At 40.8% G+C, this 23833-nt stretch overlaps 2 protein-coding genes across 4 annotated transcripts; both read right to left on the minus strand.

Moving 5' to 3' along the window:
• Window positions 1-5: 5 nt before the first annotated feature.
• On the minus strand, window positions 6-12725 carry LOC145437323 (organic cation transporter 1-like). 2 transcript variants are annotated; one of them, XM_080314528.1, is made up of 13 exons: window positions 11250-12725; window positions 11067-11145; window positions 9563-9698; window positions 9403-9506; window positions 9180-9334; window positions 8219-8408; window positions 5816-5945; window positions 4909-5059; window positions 4666-4842; window positions 1785-1893; window positions 1626-1725; window positions 655-812; window positions 6-587 (listed from the first exon to the last, which is right to left on the minus strand). In XM_080314528.1, the coding sequence occupies exons 3-13, from the start codon at window positions 9683-9685 to the stop codon at window positions 515-517; spliced, it is 1470 nt and encodes a 489-aa protein (XP_080170654.1). In that variant the 5' UTR covers window positions 9686-9698; window positions 11067-11145; window positions 11250-12725; the 3' UTR covers window positions 6-514. The 2 variants fall into 2 exon arrangements, with proteins under 2 accessions (XP_080170654.1, XP_080170653.1); XM_080314527.1 differs by having other exon boundaries at window positions 9563-9718.
• A 156-nt stretch (window positions 12726-12881) lies between these two features.
• On the minus strand, window positions 12882-22346 carry LOC145437324 (organic cation transporter protein-like). Of its 2 annotated transcripts, none has more exons than XM_080314530.1 (13): window positions 22112-22346; window positions 21935-22013; window positions 20837-20992; window positions 20678-20781; window positions 20459-20613; window positions 20078-20267; window positions 16408-16537; window positions 15885-16035; window positions 15637-15813; window positions 14653-14761; window positions 14493-14592; window positions 13146-13260; window positions 12882-13085 (listed from the first exon to the last, which is right to left on the minus strand). In XM_080314530.1, the coding sequence occupies exons 1-13, from the start codon at window positions 22252-22254 to the stop codon at window positions 13072-13074; spliced, it is 1623 nt and encodes a 540-aa protein (XP_080170656.1). In that variant the 5' UTR covers window positions 22255-22346; the 3' UTR covers window positions 12882-13071. The 2 variants fall into 2 exon arrangements, with proteins under 2 accessions (XP_080170656.1, XP_080170655.1); XM_080314529.1 differs by having other exon boundaries at window positions 12882-13036; window positions 13103-13260; window positions 22112-22344.
• Between the last annotated feature and the right edge of the window lie 1487 nt (window positions 22347-23833).

Below are 23833 nucleotides of genomic sequence, written 5' to 3' on the forward strand. Positions count from 1 at the left end.
GCAGGTAGCCAAGACATTCAATGAATAATAAATTAACGTCATCTCGAGAAAAATGCAAACATGTTTAGGACCGAATATTTCGTAGCTGCTCAGCGCATCATCTATTAACGAATACGACTGATATATAGATATAATAACTACGAGGTTAGTATTGACTTCTGATCCGCCACATCCGCATTTTGGAATTTTAAACTCACATGATCGATAGTCTTATCAGGGATAGGCGATAAAGTTGTATCCACATGGTCAATTGGTTATATGCAGAGGTGGTCAGTAACTTAGCAAGTAAAAGTAAGTATGTTTATGATAATATTTCTTATTCTATTTGAGTAGGATCGCGGACTACTTAGACCACTTCTGGTCTACGTACCAACAGCAACTGGTATATATCAAGTATCTCGTGATATTGAGTATTCTATCCACATATCTCTGACATAATATCAATCAGGCAATGACTTGTTATTCATAAGTCCAGGGATTCAGTCATTTCCGTCTTGCAACCGAACAAGCGACTTCACGCCAGGAGTTCGTCCTGATCCTGGCCCAGTTTGTCGCGCATTGCAATTGCATTATAATCGGGGTCCGCCCTGGTGAATAAAGCGGAGCAGGTTAATATACTGGATTTCTAAGACATATCTCTGCCCTGACACAAACCTGGTTTTGGTCGTCTTTCGGAAGAAACGCGATATCCACATCTTATCTTTATAAAATTTCTCGGCTTGCTCGAAGGTCGAAAGCAGATCAATATCGGATGTCTCGGGAAGTAGCAAGCTGAGAAAGCCACCAGCGATGCCCATGATACCGAATATTGTCTGCGAAATAATCGCGATAACGTCATATATATGCGAATTACGCATTGACATAAGGCCACCTTATCACATGATCTGCAGCCAAGGATGTATCTGAATTGCGAAAACCTAAATAGACACTAATAGCCCATAATCAAAATAATCAATAATCGTGTGATTATATTTCCATCTGCCCAAGACACACACACACACACACACACACACACACACACACACACACACACACAATGTACAATGCGATATACAAGTCACACAATGCCATCTAATAATTAATTACCATCTGCTATATAACATTTCAAGCCTATTGAAATATACGCAGATAATTATAAAACAAAGGTTTCGTTTATGCATATAAATTGTAGGGTAGTGTTCGAAACGAAACCGCATTTAAAACATATATTGTAAAACGGACCATAGTGTTAAAACTGTTTATTGTTCAACATTCTACAGATTGTGTCGTGGTGTCATATCGCATAGTGCTGCGATTTCTAGTAAAATTATGGAATATGCATGTAACGATCGTTCTGCCTGTTCTCTCGAACATAATACATCTCTAATGATGTAGCGATTTTTTTCCTTTGACGTCGGATTGATGCAATTTCAGGGAAATAATATTCTTTGCTCATCAATGGCAGGGAGAGCACACAGAGTTCACATATACACAATAGTATAATCTCCGAAATGAGAGAAGGGCGCCTTCATACCTCTATAGCTATACGCTCATAACCGGCGGTGATTGCACTTGTCCATTTCGGCCCATATGTTGGCTGAATTGATATCACATGATTCAATACACGGCGCAGGATTTGATCTTACCTGAGTCAACCATGGTACAGACAACTGCAGTTGCAGGGTAAAAGGCAATATCACGGTGCCGACTCGAGCCGCTGTGGATCCCATCGCCACGGCGTTGCCCCTATTTAGTAAACGTCACGAAAGCTTTTACAAAATGAGCTACGACATGTCTAAACGCACCTGGTCATAGTGGGATAAAGTTCCGCGGCGTATTTGTAGGCGACTGCGAACATGGCGGTCGCAAAAAACTTCCCCGTTATCGCAAACCATTTCGCGCTTTCCATCATTCCTATATAGATGCGCAGAGTGTACCGTAGCCAAATTCTTATGCACATTGCACACGACGCAGACTATTTTATATACGAGGTTGAATCGTACGTGAATAAATGTGGGAATTGTGCATCATGTTGATTATGACAGTGATGTATGAGAAATCAACAAATCCTTGACCTTAATCGACCTTATCCATTCCCTACCCATGGCATACCCGTGGCATGGCACTCACGTCATTTATGCCGATTGGACCCGCGAGCCTCGGCTAACTCATGGACATGCCGCCATAAGGGCTGTTCCGAATATACCCACTGCCATTTTTTTCAGTCGATAACGAATACGTTGCTTCGTCCATAAATTTTCTGAAGTCGCAGAGCATGAAAGTTGGAGAAACTTTATTTCAAACCCTACGCATTGCAAAGTCGCTATAGACCACAGTATGCGTAGGCTATAGGAAGTAGGCCAGTATGCGTAGGCTATAGGAAGTAGCTTCGCGCGTCTTCAATGATAATTAGGATTAACTTTTTGTGCTGTGAGATGGACATGGACATTGAACAATGGACATGTGGGTACCGATAAGCTACGACTCGATGTACCAGTGTGCATCGGCTCAGCACGCAACTGGCCCGATAGTGCGACATGATCCGGGAATTCCCTATTTCAGTCGCGTCGCAAACCCAGTGTGTATATCGGAATTTATACATGGGAAATCGGAATTTTCCAGGGTTGTAACCAAGTCACATGGTTCCGAGTCACGAGTCAATCTTACTTTTGTGGTTTTGACTCGAGTCAAGTCGAGTCATTTTCAATTCATCACCGACTCGAGTCCGAGTCCAAGTCACCGTTTAAAGGGTCAAGTCCGAGTCATAGTGTTATGACTCGAGTCGAGTCCAAGTCACAGTATTGAAGTCATGTTCAGCTCATGTTTTCAATCCTGCTTGGGTGATATCGAATTCCTAGCTTGCCAAACATGCTCATTTTGTCCCTATCAGAGTTTTGGCTACTTCTTCCGGCTACTTCTTAAAATTGTTAGATTGCCTAAAAAAGTCAAATTTGGCTCAATTCCAACCAGTAAAAAGCAATGCTATGAAAGAAAATTTTAGATTAATTACAAATAGAGATTTTCGAATTTTACCGGCTATCTCATGATATTGTTACATTGTGTAAAAATATGATTCATAGCAAATCCCAACTAGAAGAAATGAAGTTATTAGAGTAGAATATTTTGGATATGAAAAAATAGTCGGCTTACTACTAGTATGTAATTATATTATATGAAAGAATTTCTCACTAAAAATACTTCATTTATTTTCAAATCCAAAATTTTCTCCTATCATATCATTGATTCTACTTTTTAAAATTGAGCCAGAATAAATGTTCTTTTTATGCAACGTAACAATTTCATCAAGTAGCCACCGAGTAAAATAAAAAAGAAGTTACTTTTGAACAGTGCTATTCTACAAACATCACGCAGCATTAGCCATTCATTATTACTCACGTGCACAATGCACATACCTAACAAAACCTCAAATTGACAGAGGGTATTATGTGTTTTCACAGACAGCAGATCACATCAATGATGATGAGTTACACTGTAAAAATACCAAAGTGGAAAGGAGATCCTCAGATATATTAGAGCGGCATGGCCTTAGAATAAATCCACATCTACTGAATACACGTTCCACTGGTGCACTATATGCAGGAATTGATAAGCATTTTTGAACCACACTGAAGAGCATAGGATACTCATTCTTTCGAGTCGCCCAAAAATGCAAAGAATCATCGCTTTCAAATCTACACATAAGCTTATCAGTCTCTTATCAGATCCATAAGCTAATGGAAAGCAAATTTCGGATCGAACACGCATGATGTGAAGAAGATGGTTTCACCAAACGGTTTGGGATTACCGATAGGCCAATCCAAAGACTCATCAGTTGTGATCATGTTCACATTTACAAACACTCCTGCAAAACGCTTTAAAATAGAATTTTTCAATGCTTCAACTAATGCGCGCAACTAATTGACAGTGAGGATGTGCCTAATCGCATGGTTGTTGAGTGATAGCAGGGTTGGTACGACCCTGATTGGCATTGGGACGCAACAATGCTGTCTGGTGAAACGAGAGAGTAGTTCAAGAGCAAATGTGCCAGGCAGCATTGTTGCGTCCCAATGCCAATCTCCATAACAATGAAAAATTCGAGGCCGATTGTGGGGGTTCCAGGGCCACGAGCGGAATAACATTTATATTTTCGTAAGCAGTGCAGAGTCAGCTTTCGATTGATACCCGTTTTACCAAATTTAATGCTCGCCAAGCCGGTCAAAAATGACCTTCAAATTGCCTGTAGCCAAATCGAAATTGTGACGTGAATCAATTTCTGAGGCGTGAGATTTGGTTGTGTCGACACCATATAGGACACTATGGTACCATTGTCTGTCGTTTTTGCGGCGGCATATTTGATATCAGACGAGTGCAACGAAAGCAGTGGTGACAAATAGCGATGTCGGCAGAATTCGTCAGATGTGTTGAACTAGCAATTACGATTCGCAAATTTATTCATCTTCAAGTCATATAAAATAAGCCGAGTCATTGACTTGGGTCGAGTCATGCGTAATGAATGACTCGAGTACAAGTCGAGTCAATCCAAATATTGACTCGAGTCGAGTCGAGTCATTTTCCCATTTCAGGAAAATGACTCGAGTCAAGTCGAGTCACAAAAAAAAACGTGACTCGAGTCTGACTCGAGTCGAGTCATGACTCGAGTCATTACAACCCTGGAATTTTCCTTACCCGTGTTTCCATTTGAGAACTGAGTCAGCGACATTGTCATGAGGCAACATACACCCGATAAGAAAAAGGACGAAAAGCACGCTATTCTCATCCCTGCAAGGCGGAGGAACCCCCATAGAGCGAAATAGGACAGTATCTCAACCGATCCGTTCAAGATGCCATTGATGTGAGGATGACCTGTGACGTAATACACGTAACACACGTAATACGTGAGTCATGTCGAGCATGACCATTAACATTCACCTGACAATCTCCACACGTTCAGCACAAGTCCGTAAAACACCATGCTGGCTGTGAACCAGAGATAAAGTACTACCAGAGATACTATCCGCATCATGGGAAGCCGGAATAAATCGCGCATTGTGTACCTATGTCGATCTTTCGCTTTAGCAGCCTGAGAAAAGACAGGTCCAGTTTCGTTCAACCTCAACCCTAATCGCTAATGTGGCCTATACGCATTTTGACGTCGAAACTAAACACACTAACTTAATACCAGCAAAATCTCCAAACCAAATCTGGATAAATTATTCAATTTATAATTTTTCAAATGGAAATCCATACGCCTATGCAATAATCAAGAAAGATCTATATTCTATATCAGGGGCGGCCAACCCGTGGCCCGCGACGTATTTACAAGATCAAGCAAATATTTAATTAGTATGACTGCGGAATTTGGGTTGTTTATGACTAAATTATCAGTTCCGACGCATTAGCGTAGCCGGGGACCAGACGCATTTATCGTAGATCTTCATATATGACCATAAAGTAGAATTTTTCGCTGCATATTTATTTGACTTGAAATTTTTCTTAGCCCTTCGCACGATTTATGGTCACTCGATTTCCTGCCTTTAGCATTGGTACCCCCTAAAATTAGAAATACTCCGAATTTACAGAAACGAGTCCAACTTTATTCGCAATTATTAGAGAACGTGTCGTCCAACATGAAACTTTGCGTTCGCACTCACAGAAAGATTGTCGGTGATAACACCTTTGCACAAAACGACAGACGCATGTTCGCCGAAATCTTCGATTTTAATACGAATGGCGTTTGCAATACTTGAAACACCGGATTTGTATTTGAAAGTAGACTTTCGGTGATGAAAAGATTAAAATTAATTTTTTAGACAATGTATCTTCAATCTTCACTTACAGTTACGTTTTCCTCCTCCGTCTTCACTACCAATGCCCAATGTTCGTCATTCAGCGACTTTTGGTGGCTTCTCGCGTATCTCTCAAGCACCTTACGAGCGTCAGCTGTCCTTCCTTTGCCTAGTAGCCACCTTTATAGCAAGCCATCTTGATAACATCAGTTATACTTGGTGTGCGACAAATTTGTGATTTTACACTATGTGTAAAGTCGACTGTTTCTACACCACACACGTAATTTAGGTACTGAAGGCGATGTGTTATGCCCATATCTTCATGTAAAATAAGCGATTGTTGAGTAGGGTTACCATATTTTCGAATCGCAATAGGAGCACACTTTTATCAAATCAAAAAAGTTAGTTGATCAAGACTGACAACACTCGATTTCGCTATTTTTGCTGTAGAATTTGGCGGGTTGACTAAAAAAGGTCAGCACTTTCGATTGACTTCCGATTTACATACTTTTTTACTTAAATTTAGTGGTGTTTACTTGAAAAAAAACTCCCGCTCGAACGTCCATTTTTGCTATTTAGTAGGGATGGTGTGAACGTTAGGTTCACGTTCGCGTTCTGTGTGTGAACCTCGGAAATTTTGAGGTTCGCGTTCACAACAGAACCTTGATAGGTTCTGCACTGTGAACCTTTTCATATATTACAATTTTCACGTCATTATAACATCTTTGGTTCAAATTTATTGCATTTCAACTGCGGGGCACTTTATATGCATGGTGCTGGCAGCATAAACAATCAACACTAAACGAGCATGAACCTTGACAATCTCAAAAGTTTGCTCGAAATATCCAGCTTTCCGTTTGTGAATATCTATTAGTGACTATCTGCTGTGAGCTTGACCCGCAATCACATAACACGAAGAGCGAAATACACCACATGTAGTCAGCGAATGATGCTTATTCAACCAATCAATGAGATTGATATCGTTTTCTCATGTAAAAATCTAGCAGGCGATGACATCATATGCTTACTTATCATAAAAGTCAAATCCGTGCGATTGCCGTGCTGGCTACACCTGTATAACTTGTTAATGGGGTAATGTCGGCAGCAAGTATAGTAACCCGTTTTGCATAGTAATCCGTTTTGCACTCTGCTCAATACCCAGAAGCCGAATACACTGTCCGGTCTGGACTATAGACAGTTAAGGCCTAAGCTTATATTCCCTGCCAAGTCCTCGTCGAAATTGTAGGCAAAACGACGGAAGATATTGATTTTATGGGATCATTTGATTGTCTCAGTTGATACATTTAGCGACGTTTAAAACGTCAATTTGTACTTCAGCATGGTGGAATTGATGTGACCCGATTCGTCGCTAGGTATCGTGTACAAGTACATTAATATAGGCTATCACTTCATCGAAATATAGGGTTGAAATTATCAATATGCCGTCACGTGACGTCATGAGGTTCACGTTCGCGTTCACACAGAACCTTTCAAAAAGGTTCGCGTTCACACGAACCTGAACCTTTCAGAGGTTCACACCATCCCTACTATTTAGCTTCATTTATGCCGATTTTCACACGAATCTGTCCATTATCTTAGCTGTAAGAGCTGTAAAGGAGGACGAAATGCCCAAAAGAAGGACATTTAGCCTTCCTCGGAGGACATTTTCAAAAAACCTGAAAAATGAGGACATATGGTAAGTGATAACCCTATTGTTGAGCGACTATAGAAAAAAAATGCGAGGAAATCACAGGAGCGTGAGTGTGTGACCATCTACCGGCGTTTGATAACGATCATAGATAACGAACATACGCCTCAGCCGCGTGCGTATATTATATTTCTGTTTACGAAACAGCAAGAAATTACTATTCGCATCTGCTTGTCCAACCGTGCAGCCACGTGCTGCGCCTCTATCCGTACGCTGTAGGTTAGTAATCTATAGTTTGATCGGTTTACATTTTCACGCACGATCAGGCAATTCCGCACGGAAAATGTTGGGAATATTCGACACGTTTCGAAAATGGTTGGACTTACCCGTTAACAGAGGTGGCCAGTAAAGAAGTTATTTCACTTGTCTAGCTCTTCAAGTCGATGATGATATTAGACTAGTATTTGTACGTCTAATTGCAGTTTTCAGTTTTTGGGCAAAACTAGACCAAGAATACTTACTTTTTACTCACTTGGAAATAGGTTCTTCTACGTCTACTTGAGTAGAAATTGACGGCGTTACTTCTACTTCTACTTGAGTACCGACGGCGACTACTTTGACCACCCTTGCCCGTTAATTGGTTACGCTGAATCTATATGGGATGGCACCGTCCTAGTCCACGGACTTGACATTTATACAATGCTTCGGGATCATTCAGACATCGAAATCTTTCTCGCATATTTCGATTATCCTCAACATCTTGCGCCCCATGCAGATTATTTTGTAGACAGTGACGAAAGCTTACCTAGGAGATTCAGGAACGAAGAAGAATGTGACGAGATAGGATCCGGGCAGAAGGCTGAGGCATATTGCTAGGTGCCTCCAATCCCGAATGACCATGGCGAAGACCGGCAAAGTGGTGTGCGATAGTGCAGTCACTAATGTTGCAAATACCGTGGCGCCAGTTCTGCTATTTGTCGGGGTGAGTTCAATTACTGAAATTGAATTGTATGATAGTGAAAGTCATAGTTAGATAGCTATATACTAGTCCATGCTCAAGATTACTGGACCATGACTGACCGATCGATCTCGCCATCTATGACATGCCACCTCATTTCTTGTTGCTTGCTATTTTCTATAATATATTCTTTACTTTTCATTCAGTGTGCATGCCTCGTCTTTACATCGCGTAGGACCTAGGTCAAGGTAGGTGTCTGATTCCATAAACTACTCCAAGTCGCTTCGACACCTTCTATCATTTCATTGTATTGCATTTGTGGTGTATTGAACTGATAAAATTGCTAATAAACCAATGATGATGATGATGATGATATAGGGGGCGATAGTTTGATTGTATTGGATTCTGTTACGACATCGTTTGCGTGTCGGTTAACAAAACGTGCAGTTGTGGCGAGAAAGAATGAAGTACTGACCATGAAGAAACGCTTACTTCGGACTCGATATCATTTACTTTTAACCTTTACCGAAACCAGTAGTTTCCGTTCGATATTATGACCTGTCCATCGTCAATTTGAAGGATGAACCTATAGCCTCGCGGGTAGTTTCACAGGTCAAGGCCGCTTTGCGTGTTATTCGGCAAGTCGGGGAGCACGAAACCATAACAAATATTGGATACGCATTTACGGCGACAGTTTTGTTGTCGCGGTGCTGAAACATATAATTAGAGCAAACTAAGGTGATGCATCTATACCTATATGACGCTCGGTGAAGGCGTGCCGTGATATTTCATTCGCCTGGAAACTTACCGTACGTAAAATACGCAACATAACACGGGACCGATCCGATTCCAACTATCGTCCTCATTGCAATATAAACTTCGTAAGATGGCGAAAAGGCTACCCCAAGTCCCGCCAGGATGGTAGCGCAACACGTAACGAGCATGCTGACCCTTCTCCCGAACCTATCGCACACGAAACGATTAACCGAACAACCACCGGCGAAAACAAGCGACAGGATCATACAACATACCAGTCCATCATAGGTCCTATAATCAGTGATCCGACGAGTACGCCGAGGAAGTACAAGGAGACAGCCACCGAATCCAAAGTTACTCGATTACAAACGAGATCCCACTGAAAAGAATAGCAACACTGATGAATTACTGCGAATCCAGTTGGTTATGGCATACCTCTGATACAGTTGTCTTATCGTAGTACGTAGTATCGTAGATGTAACCATGATCACAAGGTATTGTACTGTTCGGAGATTCCGTTACGCACGATAAATTCCCGGATGCAGCGCACATGCTCATATTAACGTCATATCTTGAGCAGGAATCGTTTTTCTAGTAAATCGAACAAAATAATTTATAACATGCATCTTGCGTTCGTAGCGGGATGCATTTATTATTTTTCAAAGACAGAGTCTTTATTTTCATCCAACCAATATACATATCAAACAGACGGCAGTGATGGTGGTACAGAAAATATGCATGCCCAGTATTTGGTATTACACAGGAATGATCGATACGATCTTGTATAGGTCGACTAGTCTGATCACACCCGCATCAAACAGGTACACTTGTCTCTATACAGTCTGACTGTAAATAAGGTTAGTTAAAAAAAGGAAAAGAAGTAAAAATAGACGATGGTAGCAAATGATCAATCAAGCAGTGTCTGGGCGAGGTAGGGCAACAGTGTTAATATGACGACAAGAGGTAATTATGTAGGTCTTTTTTAAATCTATTATAAGGTAGGCTAATTCACGGATATTTTGTGGTGAGGCATTCCAGATGACTGGTCCTGAGTAGTCAATAGATCTCTTAGTTAGGTTGCCATTGGGTGGGGGTAAGTCAGGGATGTAATGACTCGAGTCTGACTCGAGTCACGATTTTCGAATGACTCGACTCGACTCGAGTCATTTTCTCCAAATACGGAAATGACTCGACTCGACTCGAGTCAATCTGTGTATTGACTCGACTTGGACTCGAGTCATTGCGCATGACTCGAAGCAAGTCATTGACTCGAGATTCAGACGGCCAAGACCGACATTTCATTGTCATTTCAAAGCCAACACACACTATTGGGATTTCGTTTGTTGGTACTGGTGCTTGAAAATGCGACCAGAAACTGCTAAAAGTGAGGAAAATTGATATATTATAAATCCAAACCATTCAATATCACCAAACAGAGTTAAAAAAGTGGGTTTAGGAAAACTTTAACTGGAAACTGAGCAGTCAACACAATGACTTGGACTCGGACTCGAGTCATAATACCATGACTCGGACTCGACCCTCTGTTCGCTGACTTGGACTCGGACTTGACTCGGTGGGAATTGAAAATGACTCGACTTGACTCGAGTCAAAAATATAAAAGTGAGATTGACTTGTGACTCGGAGCCTTGTGACTTGGTTACAACCCTGGGGTAAGTAGATATTTTCCTTCGACGAGGATCTCATGTAATGGGAGTGAACATTTTTAGCAGGTACGAAAAAGTCATCAAACCTTTACACTCATGACTGGTTGGTTATAATAATATAATATCGTTGGGTTATATTTTGGTTAGTGGTTAATCGCTCCATCGCAGGCGATGTGTCCTCGGACTATAAACGCAGCAGTAAAGGTAGTAGTTCAATGTTCATTGTTCAACGATCATCAATTATTAATAGGTAGTAGTTTGACAAGAATTATTACCGGTAGCATCAGGCGCCGTATTTCTTCATTCGCCAATTCAGGATAATGAGTAGTGTTGTCCAAAAGTGGTATGGAGCATCTACCAATAAGTTTGTACACCAAGTTCACTGATATTATTTTCTTTGCGGTGTATTGAAATACTATCAAGTCGATCGAAAATGGCATTACTAATGTCTCGTTTACCTGAACTCGGGCGCGGCGCTGAATATTGCCGCCGACTGGCCCATGAAGCTATTCCCATATGCCAATGCAGTCACGGTAGCGATTATGCCAATCTGGTAATAACTTATCCCACCCAAGGCTTCCTGCAGCTCGTCCAGATCCATTTTCAAAGAAATGCCACCTTTCAAAAGTTGTTGCTTAGAAAAGGCTGCATTCTCGTTCATACAATTGCCACAATGCTACCAAGTATCGCATGGTTGCGCTTGCGCGTCCTATAAAGCCATAAGCTTGTTCTATGCGATCCAATATTCGCGATTACTGGCGCATAAGAGTCGCCGAAGCGAAGGCTTCAGTGTTCTAGGGGAAAGTACGTGGCATAACGCTAATTCCGTCAACTGCATGAGCGTTTCGTGATTGCTCTTTGAATGTCAATGTCAACGAAATATAGGGTCTTGAGATGTCTCTTCTAATGACGTCTTACAAAATTTTTCTCCACATTTGTGTTTCAAATATAAATACATGAAAAGTTGCTTCCGTTATCGCGCAAATACACATTTATGACCAACCGAGCGAGGAAAACTTAATAGCGCAAAACGCGATATGGTCATTGACTATTTCTGAAGCTCTCTCACGGTTCAATCCATTTTCGAAACATCTCGTTTGTGGTGAGTCGTCCCAAAACAGCAAAACTTACAATCACTGACTTTGCTGGCTTTGTTCAAGGCATTATTCAGTAAATTTCATGGATTCCCTCGTTCACAAACAGCAGGAAACATGATAATGTCGTGTCAAACTGCTTTGGGAGCCTATACAGTCCGGTTCGAAATCCCGCCGTAGTAATATACAGCATTATATACATCTGAATTCATTTTGCGGGATTTGGGACTTGACGGTATAGATTCCAGTGCTTTTTAGCCTTATACTCCTCATCAGACAGCAGATATGACATTGCCTCTAGTGGTCGACTAAAGTGGCCTGTGCACTACTTTTGAATCCCTAGCTATAGCATACTTACGCCACTTCGGTCTGCTGCTCAAAATGCCGCTCAAATACCAAACTTTTCACCAGACGTAAGTATAGGCCTATGCGAAAAGTAAGTATTTCTGTGTCAGTTACGACGGAACTAGAATACAAACATACCCACTAAGTGATACAAGTAGATGTCAACCCAGTTTTAACGGTATATATGTTGATTATTATATTGGTAATTATGAATATCACATAGGATATAGTCAGTAGAACGTTTGTCATTTCCTGTATAACGTTTCGAGATACTATATGTGATAACCATAATACGGCGTTACCAAAATATTTCATTTCCTGTATCATGTTTCAAAATATTCTACTGACTATATCCTATGTGTTATTTATAATTACCAATATAATTATCAAGATATATACCGTTAAACTAGTTGAGTATTCGGTAAAAGTAGAGATAATTCAGGGAGCGCTAAAGATATGCCGAACTTGAATAGAAGACGATAAGTCAAAATAGTTCCGGACCCACTTCTCTAGATTTAAGCATGTCACAATGATAGACCATTTCATATAAATGTTATTTTCGCTACAACATATATATAGACTTGAGCAGTCACCTCTACATTCACCTAGAACTCCCCGTGATGGTATATAATCTGTATGATAACAAACAAATTCGTGAGACGCTATTTCATCGTCCTCAGCAGTTCCTCCACTTCACACATAAAGGATTTGAAATTAAAACAATATGATCCGGTCACAAAACGACATCGCTCCGTACTTTCCCCTCATTTTCGCTGATGGCCACTGCCGCATAACTGGAGCCGTCACTGTCAAATTGAGCAGGTGAATTTACGTGCCTTTCTTATGCGACATTTCCTATAAATGTTACAAACCCGGGTGTGCTCGTTTTTCCTAGCAAGCGAGATATCCCCATACTATTTTTGTAGAAATCCTCCGCCTGGTCGAAAGTCGAAAGTAAATCGACGTCAGAGGTTTCCGGAAGCAGCAAACTGAAAACGCCACCGAGGATACCCATTACGCCGAATATTGTCTGCAAAATGAATTGCAGAGGTAATCATGACAAAACAATTCTTAAGTTTACAGCCAGCGGTGCAGCCATGAGGGGTGAGGCAAAAGACACGGACGCCTGCTCCCAATTTACGATTCATGTATTATGATTGGAGTTGTGGGACAAAATAGAATACCGGATTGAAAAGCCAAGCAGTTTTATTCCGCCTACAAATCCGGCATTGCGGATTAAAAGCACATCTCAACAGAATTGGTTTGTTGGATTCTCAAAATTACAAATGGTGTAATGAACTATAGCTGACGTATCACCCTACTTAATGGATTGTCGAAAGTACACTCGCCAAGGGAAAGCGCTGATTAACAAATACTCGCTCCTCAGAGTACCAATCTAATTGTAAGTCCTACTGACAGACTCACGGCTCTTCAAGGATGTCATAGATTTCATTCTGTCAACGATTTCAGTCGTCTAATGCATGAACTTAACAATTATCGCGAGAATGGCGAACAAAACCATTGAGTTGAAGTCGTCATTCAAATGATACTTAGCAATAACAGATTGATTTGATACTGAATCGGGTATCACTTATTATGATGTCATATCAGTATGAATGACTTGGAAAGTTCACCTAAATGACGTTTATGCGAACACGATCAAAATAATGTCTATTGTTTGTTCTTCCAAAAGTTGTAGAATTATGACATGAATGTATAAATACTTTCGAAGAAACATGTAGTATGAGCCAATAGACGATTTTCATGACTTATACGAAATGTGTAACCCTCGTAATCGTCGTCGGTGCAACAGTTATAGCACGTAGTTATGCACATCATTGGTACGGAATGGATGTTCTTATGATGATGACCGCCGACCGCAAAATTCCTGCATTACGATGTAGACCTGGTCAAAGATATTTTTGGTCCGTTTAAGACAGGGATCGGAAGCCTTTTTCGACAAAGGAGGCATATTTACCCTATATTTTCAATTGTCAATGCCCTTCCACTGTGACTTCACAATTATTTGTGACGTCATGCCTGAAAACACAATAAAAACACCTTTTAAACAAGGACCGCGTTTTAAACATGTTCGTTTTAATTTGATTTTTGTTTTAAATGCAACCCTATCGGTAACGCTTTGCGTTTATCCACGCCGTGATATTGCTGCCATGGAATCATGTAAATACGCGGATTGAGTTGGCGAACAAACTTGAAGCTATGTCGCGTGGTTGGCTTCGAGAAAAACGAGAAAACGCTCACCTGAGTCAGCCACGGCACTGATATTTGCAGCTGTAGCGTGAAAGGCAATATAATGGTGCCAATTCGGGCAGCGATAGACCCCATTGCCATGGCCGTGCCTCTGTACATGTAAATACATAAATTCTACGACATGAAGGTGAATACTCGACGATACCCGTACCTGGCCAATGTGGGATAAAGTTCCGTAGTGTATTTGTAAATCACGGTAAACATTATCGTTGCGAATAGTTTTCCGACGAGCGCGAACCATTTCGCGCCTTCAATCATCCCTGTGCGTTACACCGTTACAGATCAAAATCGAAACTGATCAAATTGATAAGCAAACGTGGTGGCTGTTGCCAGAATCGGACTAACATGTCATATGGCAACTTTAGGTACACTGTGAATTCAATTTCTTTCGCTTATCGCAACAGTGCGCGGAAAGGGTCGCTTAGGACTGTTGAAAATCAATCAAGTTTAGGTACGAGCAATAGTTTTAATAGCCCTGCTAGTATAATGAGGTAACTGCTAAAAGAAGATATTGAGGATTTCGAAATTGCTCTGGTAAATCTAGTCTATATTGTATGTATACCGTAGCATATATTTACACTTGCATACATATTCTCGTCAATATCCCGAGGCAGCGCTCAATGTATAACATTTGCTGAAGCAAAATTGTAGGTTTGGTTATTCTCAATATTGCTTCAGAAATTGAATAGCATATTCATATTGAAATGAACCCAAAATTTTCGGTTGACACTCGTCAGGGGTAATCGTAAGCAACTATAGTAGAGATTACCCCTGACAAGTGTCAGGCGAAAATATTTGGGTTCATTTCAATATGAATATACTATTCAATTGTATAATGAAGTTCTGTACCTCCAAGAAGCTGCTTCAGAAATGTTGAATTTGAAAAACATTGCCCATGAATTAGAAATAGAAGTCAAAATATATAGGCCTACATATGATCTGCTCTCTACATTGGAGAATCTAATCTGCTTTGAGAATGGAAGTTATATCAAATCCAGGTCAATTGATTTAGTACGAAACTGCAAAATAAGATAACCATCTCAAATGCTAACTGTTTTGTTAATGGCTAAATCCATACCATACGCGTGCTATATTTCCTGATATTAAGTGACCCACAGTCATAGCAAAGGCTCACCTTCGTTTCCACTTGAAAATTGAGTAAATATCATTGTTAAGAGACAGCAGAAGCCCGACATGAAATATGTAATAGAGCACGAGATTCTCATCCCAGCATAGCGGAAAATTACCCAGAGTACGCCATACGATAGTACTTCGACCGAGCCATTCAGGATGCCGTTGATATGAGGATGGCCTGTGACGTAACACACAGATACAGATTATATGTAATCAAAACCCGCCTCAAGTAAGCTCGTCGTAACTTACCTGACAGTCTCCACACGTTCAGCACAAGTCCGTAAAACACCATGCTACACTCGCACCACAGATAAATTACTAAAAAGGAGACTGTTCGCATCCCTGGAAGTCGGAACAAATCACGCATAGTAAATTTCTGTCCGTTGCCCCCTTGAGCTTTCTGCAAAGTGAAAAAATAAGAACATAGGCGAAACACATGGTCACAAGATTACAGGGTCACAACGGGATATCAAATATATATCCAAGTTTCAAGGCATATCTTTTACTTTTCTACGCATCAAGGACCGTACATAAGGTTGAAAATTCAGCTTTAAATCTATAGTGGTTAGAGAGGTACCGACGACTCGTCTGTCCCAATATGCACCGTACCTTGAAATTTTCAGTGACAAAGGGGTATCCAGAACAGCTTATTTCAAAATAAACTATAGTTAATAGCGGTGATTCAAAGTCAGAATCACGATCTGAGATAAATGGGTAGCGTGTTACAGTTTCAGTTTCAAAATAGATGAATTAGTAAAAGCCGTTTGCATACATTCACGTTATCGGACTCGGTCTTCACCACCTCTTCCCAATGTTCTTCATTCAATATCTTTTCGTGACTTCGCGCGTACCTTTCAGCCACTTTGCGCGCGTCGTTTATCCTTCCTTTTCCTATGAGCCACCTTCAATAATAGATATATCCTTTTCATTTTTGGATGAGCTGGTAAATCTACAATTGTCAATGCTTTACTGGTCAACTGGGCAATTTCAGCACTACCTTTTATACATACGATTCATAGACGTACTCACACGCAAACCAAGTTCGGTATTAGTCGATCGATTCATAAACGAGCTTAAATCGTTTATGTTATGAGAAATCACTGTGAACTTCATTTGAGCGAAAATTCTTCAAGGTAAATGTATGAAGTTGTTTAATACTATTGATACCTGCATATATTGCATATACAATACGAATAATAAAGTAGCGTCGTCGAGAAATTTATCGTGTTGATAAAACTTGAGCACACGGTTAAGACTAGAGATGGTGCGAACCTCTGAAAGGTTCAGGTTCGTGTGAACGCGAACGTATTTGAAAGGTTCTGTGTGAACGCGAACGTGAACCTCATGACGTCACGTGACGTCATATTGCTAATTCCAACCCTACATTTCAGTAAAGTGATAGCCTATATCAGTGCTTTTCAACCTTTCGGAGCTCCGTTCGCACTTTTTTTGTAAAATAAATTTCATTCGCACAAACTAATCGAAAATTGTTATGCGAAAAGAAGATGAAGTTAGGCCAATACTTAACAATATTTTGTTTAGATGTGCAATAAATTGGCTGCTATGTAGCTTAAGCTATCAAGTGTCTCATTAAAAAGGCAACTTTTTTTCGCTCGTTTTGCTTTAAATTATTTCAATAAATCCTTCTCGGCCAAACAATGTTGTTGGGGATTTGTACAAGAACGTCTACTAGTGTTTGGATGGTCAGGTCTTAAAATCTGTTCTGCACTCCTATCCAAAATACAGCGTATTTTTCGTTAGTGAAAAATCCCTGCTGGCAGAAATCGTTTTTGAGAGCTGACACAAATATCCCGGAGGCTCCAGTTTTTCGAAAGGATGAAAAACCCATATGTTTGTCTTGAGGCTTTTGCCTTGTGTCTTTGGAACATGGGGTGCAAAACGATCAAGGAGAGTATAGGCACATTAGAGCGCGCTACCTGATGATACGTTGCTCCAACTTCTGTCTCGCAAGTTTATGAGAAGAGCAAATAACTCACGATACTGTGTGTTCTACTCTTTAGCTCCATATAACTTGAGAATTCATGACAGTTTAATAACGGTGAAGCAGCTTTTATACTACCACCAAAACCTGAGTTTTTGTGGCATCTCGCGACCCGAGCCTCACCCATGAAAATAAATTTATTTTTAATATTACAGTTGTATGCTACAATTTTACGGGTATGTATGACATACAGAACCCGCACACCACAATTTCACCAACACAGCTCTACAAAACATGTCTGACGCACGCGATTTCAAAGTAGGGCGAATTAAATTCCTCTGCGTATCGCAGTTGTACTACTGTCTACTCAGATTGCAAGAACGGGACTATTCCGTCCGACAACGGGGCATATCCAATCCATCTCGAAAGGTTTGGCCATCCAGCATAGGTCATTTTAGACCGAGGTTTTGTCGCCGCTTATGTTTTTGGCACCGCATTTTATCAGCGGTTTGTTCGCCAAAACTTTACGTCTTCTTGCGCCCCGACGCAGAAGGAGTTGGCCACGCAATGAATGAGTCTCATAGGCCTGAACTCGCTCGTTGCACACTCCTACACTAGTTCATCCCAACGGTCTTCGACCATGTTTTCCAGAAAAAACAGTCGGACAAATCTTATCATGAATTCTCATGATAAGCCATATTAAATGCGCGTCTCGCTTATTGGCTACAGTACCCAGCACAGTAATCTTGGATATGTAAAAACGATCGCAGGATTTTTTGCAATAAATACAACAAATATTACATACATATTAACAGGTAGTTCTGGCGCCGTGTCGACCCAAAATTATACCCTTTGCGATCCATACTTTAATAACCCTTAGGGGTAGAAATTTGCGTTACAGTAACTTGCAAATGTGAGTATGTAATGATGGTATTTACTAATATTCTCGTGCCTCGCGCTGATCGAACAGTTATTACGAAAATACTATGATTGTTTAGCGAAAGAAAGCAGCCTGTCGCAGGCTCAGACCGGCTGATATACTGTAGGTCTGCCACTATATAGATTATAGAGATCTCTATACTGCCACTACACCAGCTTCCAAACCAGGCTTTTCGTTAAGTAATAATTATAGTGCGGGAATATTAATTCACTACGGCTTGTGAGAGCTACGATTACTGGTGCGTCGTATCAAGTTTTTACAATTGCGTCGCAACTACAAATGTTACACTGATCTTAAATTTCCTATTAGGTTTATTTGAATTATTCCACGTCAGAAAAGTAAACAATTAATCACGATTTTCATTCGCACTTGATCCGGATTTTCATTCGCACTATTCGCACCACCTTCGTCATTCGCACTGCAATTTTTTTCATTCGCACAAGTGCGAACCGTCACACAGGTTGAAAAGCACTGGCCTATATGAATATACACGATACCTAGCGACGACTCGGGCCACAATGCTGAAGTACATATTGACGTTTTAAACGTTGCCAAATGTATCAACTGGGGCAATCAAATGATATAATAATCCCATAAAATCAATATCTTCCGTCGCTTTGCCAACAATTTCGACGAGGACTTGCAAGGGAATATAAGTTTACGCCTTAACGGTCTAGGCCAGACCGAACAATGTATTCGGTGTCTGAGTATTGCTACGTTGATATTGAGCAGAGTGTAAAACCGGTTTCTATACTTGCTGCCTATATTACCCCACAAGTTATACAGCAGCCAGTACCCCAATCGCAGTATTTGGTTTTTATGGTACAATAAACATATGAAATGAAGATTGACCCCGTACGCTTGCTAGATTTTTAACATCAGACAACGATATCAATTTCATTGATTGGTTCAATAAGCATCATTCGCTGACTACCTACATGTATTTCGCTCTTGTTGTTGTGTGGTTGCGGGTCATGCTCACAGAAGAGAGACACTAAATATTCGAGCAAACCTTTGTAATAAACAAGTAAGATTTTTGAGATCGTCAACGTGCATGCTCGTTTAGTGTTGATTTTTTATGCTGCCAGTGCCATGTATATAGTGGCCCACAGTTGAAATGCAATATATTTCAACAAAAGATGTTATATATTGAAGTGAAAATTGTAATATATGAAAAAGGTTCACAGTGCAGAACCTACAAAGGTTCGTTTATGAACGATGAACCTCTAAATTTCTGAGGCTCACACAAAGAACGCGAACCTCACGTTCACACCATCCCTAGTTAAGACAATATTCATGAGGCTGTCGTAGGTTGGGCTCGGTCAGATCCGTTGTTATCAATTGCTTTGTCGTTCATTTTCATTTTTCATTTCACATTGAAGTCAAGAAATCTAGTGACAAGGAATAGCGTAGAAAAATTTCAAGTTGAATAGATTGGGGAAATGGCATGGCCTCTTTCGCATCCCCTGGATACATAACGAGTATAGCATTTGACTCATTTCGCTGTAAGGTTTGCTTGGCATCCTATCTTAGCCAGCTAAGACTGTAATGTAATCTTACCTGGGAGATTCGGGGAGGAAGAAAAATGCCGCTAGATAGGAGGCTGGTAGACAAGCGATGCATATTGCCAAGTCTCTCCAATCGCGAATCAGCATGCCAAAGACGGGCAAAATAGCGTGTGATATTGCGCTTACCATGTTTGCATATAACGTTGTGGCAACCCTACACTTTGTAGGCGACATTTCGATCACTAGAGAAATGAAAATACGCATCATTTATTCAGTCGATGCAGCTCACAAACAGTGAGAGCGAAGTATAATCAGCGTGTACTCAAAGTACTCACTGGTAGAGAGAGAGAGAGAGAGAGAGAGAGAGAGAGAGAGAAGGATGGATTGTGATCTCTGAGCAGTTTCATGCTTCTTAGTATTTACTATTACTTACCATAGGTAAAGTAACAAATATAGCACGGTAGAGCTGACATCCCAACTACCACTCTCATTGCAATATAAACCTCATACGACGGAGAAAATGCTACACCAAGCCCTCCCAAAATGGTAACGAAACAGGCAACGAGCATGCTTACCCTCCGTCCAAACCTTGAATTGAATGGAAAACATTAAAAACAACAGCCAAAACAAGTAACAAGATTTGTCAATATACCAGTCCATCATCGGCCCTATAAACATTGATCCGATAAGAACTCCGACAAAATACAAGGAGATAGCAACAGAATCCAAAGTTACCCGATTGCAAACAAGGTCCCACTGCAAATAATTGAGCATGCCGCAAGGTATGAATGTATTTATACATTTGTTATACCTCCGACACAGTTGTCCTCTCGTAGTACGTCTTGTCGTAAATGAAGCCGTGATCGCATGGTATTGTGACGTTCGCTGATCCCGTAACACATGACAGATTTCCGTAAGCAGCGCACATGCTTAAATCATAGTCATATCTGGAGCAGGGGTCATCTTCCTATTATGCAATAGGATAACACAAAACCGATCCGGTGAGTACAGCAAAATATAAATTTCAGACAGCATAAATGAATTATAATTATAATTATTCTTGTTCAATTGTTCATGCATGATATCCTCATATGCTCACTGCTCACATGGCATTTGAGGGGCATCATTGTGTAGTCTGTGTTAACTACACGTCACAATGAATCCGTGACGTCAACGTGTCGTTGACAAATCCACTCCTGGTCTTACGCCTATGGATTGGATACCATTCGATTCTGACACACGCGACTTGATAGAGATACTGGCCCTGGCAATCCTAGGCGGCATAGGATGTGAGCAGTTCGCACTGTGCAGTGTGCAGTACGCTGGTGCAGTAAAGAACGTAGTTATCGGTACAAATGTGAAATCTGAAGTAGGGTTGGGTAAAATTGAGTAGGACTACCTGAGTGATTCGATTCTGAATCACGTGTTACGCTTCGAGTCGAGTCGAGTATTCGAGTATCACTCGTCATGGCGTCACAACACAATGTACTATGTCAAAGTTCAAATATGTACCTTTTTATGCCACCAGAAAGAATATAACGTATGTTATCCGTCACATTAAAGATACTTTGGTATTATTTCGACATTACCGATTTCATTGCACTTCTTGACAACGTTGTGTGATGATCATGACTTCAGAAATGTGTTATTTCCAGTAACGATCGTAGCTTTGTACTATGTCTCGTATGCTGCGACACGGCTAATCAAGGCTTCAAGGCTTTCTCAGTGGAAAATAGTATCAAAGGTGTGATTCTCGTTGGTAAATTAACTTTCAGTTGCGAGGAGCGTATTATTTCAGTACTCGAAAAATTGTCTTTTGGTACTCGAATCAATATAATTATTACTCGATTCAGATTCGAGTACTCGAATCACTGTTCCCAGCCCTAATCTCAAGCAGTTAAAGACATACCGGTACCATCAGACGCGATATTTCTTCATTTGTCAACTCTGGATATAGCGTGCTGTTATCCAACAGAGGTATGAAGCATCTGTTGACAGATATTCCTTATCATCGATATTTTTCCATTCGTTTACTTTAAAGATAACCGAGGAATATATTAAAAACATAATCAACCACTTCACCGACCTGAATTTTGGTACTGCGCTGAAGATTGCCGCGGACTGACTCATAAATGACGTCCCGAACGTTAGTGCAGTTACCGTAACAATTACCCCAATCTGGTAGTAGCTAATTCCTCCCAAGGCCTCCTGCAACCCGTCAAGATCCATATCCAAAAAGACTGAGATCACTCGCGTAGTAGTAGCTTTTGACAGGCCTATATCGCGCTATGCTGATATCTGAAACGACGAAAACCTAACTGCTTAAAGCGTATGCTATTACGACTCGTCTTTCCCGCCCTAGGGTTTGTATACGTAACGCAAACCTGATAGAATGTCGCACCTCGACAATGTATTCTATTTGCAGTGTCGAGGAAAATAATGCTACATACCAAACAGAAAACAGCCAAGCTAATCTCGCTCAAGTTTAGGGATGGTTTCAAACCGATTGGTTACCGCCACGGTACGGCTACTGCCTGTTGCACGATTAAACTGCGTGGATTACGACGCAATGATAAATCGTCTTTATCGCGCTTCACAGATGCCGATTAGCACGCGCGGTTTTGTTGAGAGAGAGAGAGAGAGTCTTTATTTTCATCCGACCAAAATACATAACAAACGGCAGTGATGGTGGTACAGAAAATATGCATGCACAGTATTCGGTATTAGATAGGAATGATCGATAAGACCGTGAAGGTCATCTAGTCTGATCACACCAGCATCGAACAGGTACACTTAAATCTGAACAGTCTGGCTGTAAAATATGTTTAGTTAAAAAAGTAAAATAGAAGAAAAATTAAACGATGGTAGCAAATGATCAATGAAGCAATGTCTGGGCGAGATAGGGCAGTGTTAGTATAACGACAGGAGGTGATCAAGTAGGTCTTTTTTTAATCTATTATAAGGCAATTCCAAATGACAGGTCCTGAGTAGTCAATAGATCTCTTAGTTAGGTTGCTGTTTGGTGAGGGTAAGTAGATATTTCCCTTCGACGAGGATCTCGTGTAATGACTGTGGACATTTTTAGCAGGTACGAAAAAGTCATTTAACCTTTGCACTCATGACTGGTTGGATAGTGGTTAATCGCTCACGGATTCAATCACAATTCACGGATATGCGGTGGTAATGCATTCCAGTTGATAGGAAGGAAGGACTTAGTTTATTTTTGTCCTTGATGTTTTTGCGGCATATACACCGACTCATGATACACGTTACACATACACACGATCTGCGCATATGCATACCATGAGTGCATGATGTGCATATGCCGCTGGACAAGGAAGTGCAGATATAGCCTTTACGGCTTTCTAAGACATGCACCACCCCTCCATGCTATCCCAGTAATGCATGAGCGCCAAGCAGGGAAGCCATGGATACCAGTGTTACTAATCAGGTCTTTGGTCTGACCCGGCCGGGAATCGAACCCACGACCTACCGATCAAGAAGCCGGACGCTTAACCATTACGCTATCTTGTCGGTGTCGGATAGGTCCCGAGTAGTCAATAGATCTCTTAGTTAGGTTGCTATTGGGTGGTGGTAAGTAGATATTTCCCTCTGACGAGGATCTCGCGTAATGGGAATGGACATTTTTATCAGGTATGAAAAAGTCATCAAACACATGAGGCAGACTATTGGAAAAATATTTATTTACTTTTGATACTTCGAAGCGATATAGTTCGACAATTCGCAAAATTCGATGCTTACGGTAGCAAGTAAAATTTTGAGGTATGCTCGTTTGGTGTTGATTTTT

The sequence above is a fragment of the Botryllus schlosseri genome, chromosome 4, assembly GCF_051294905.1.
Source record: "Botryllus schlosseri isolate E-star chromosome 4, Bs_hap1, whole genome shotgun sequence".
Classification (NCBI taxonomy): domain Eukaryota; kingdom Metazoa; phylum Chordata; class Ascidiacea; order Stolidobranchia; family Styelidae; genus Botryllus; species Botryllus schlosseri.

Bases quoted from the DNA above. Each gene is read 5' to 3' on its own strand.
- LOC145437324 (XM_080314529.1), bottom strand. From the start codon at position 22,254: ATGGATCTTGACGGGTTGCAGGAGGCCTTGGGAGGAATTAGCTACTAC. The intron at 20,614-20,677 runs GTATATTGACAA...ATTCAATTCAAG, and splicing joins ATAGGGCCGATGATGGACTG to GTTTGGACGGAGGGTAAGCA. The intron at 13,261-14,492 runs GTGAGCGTTTTC...TTCATTTTGCAG, and splicing joins CAGTGCCGTGGCTGACTCAG to ACAATATTCGGCGTAATGGG.
- LOC145437323 (XM_080314527.1), bottom strand. From the start codon at position 11,452: ATGAACGAGAATGCAGCCTTTTCTAAGCAACAACTTTTGAAAGGTGGC. The intron at 9,335-9,402 runs GTATGTTGTATG...CGTGTGCGATAG, and splicing joins ATAGGACCTATGATGGACTG to GTTCGGGAGAAGGGTCAGCA. The intron at 813-1,625 runs GTAAGATCAAAT...ATTATTTCGCAG, and splicing joins CTGTACCATGGTTGACTCAG to ACAATATTCGGTATCATGGG.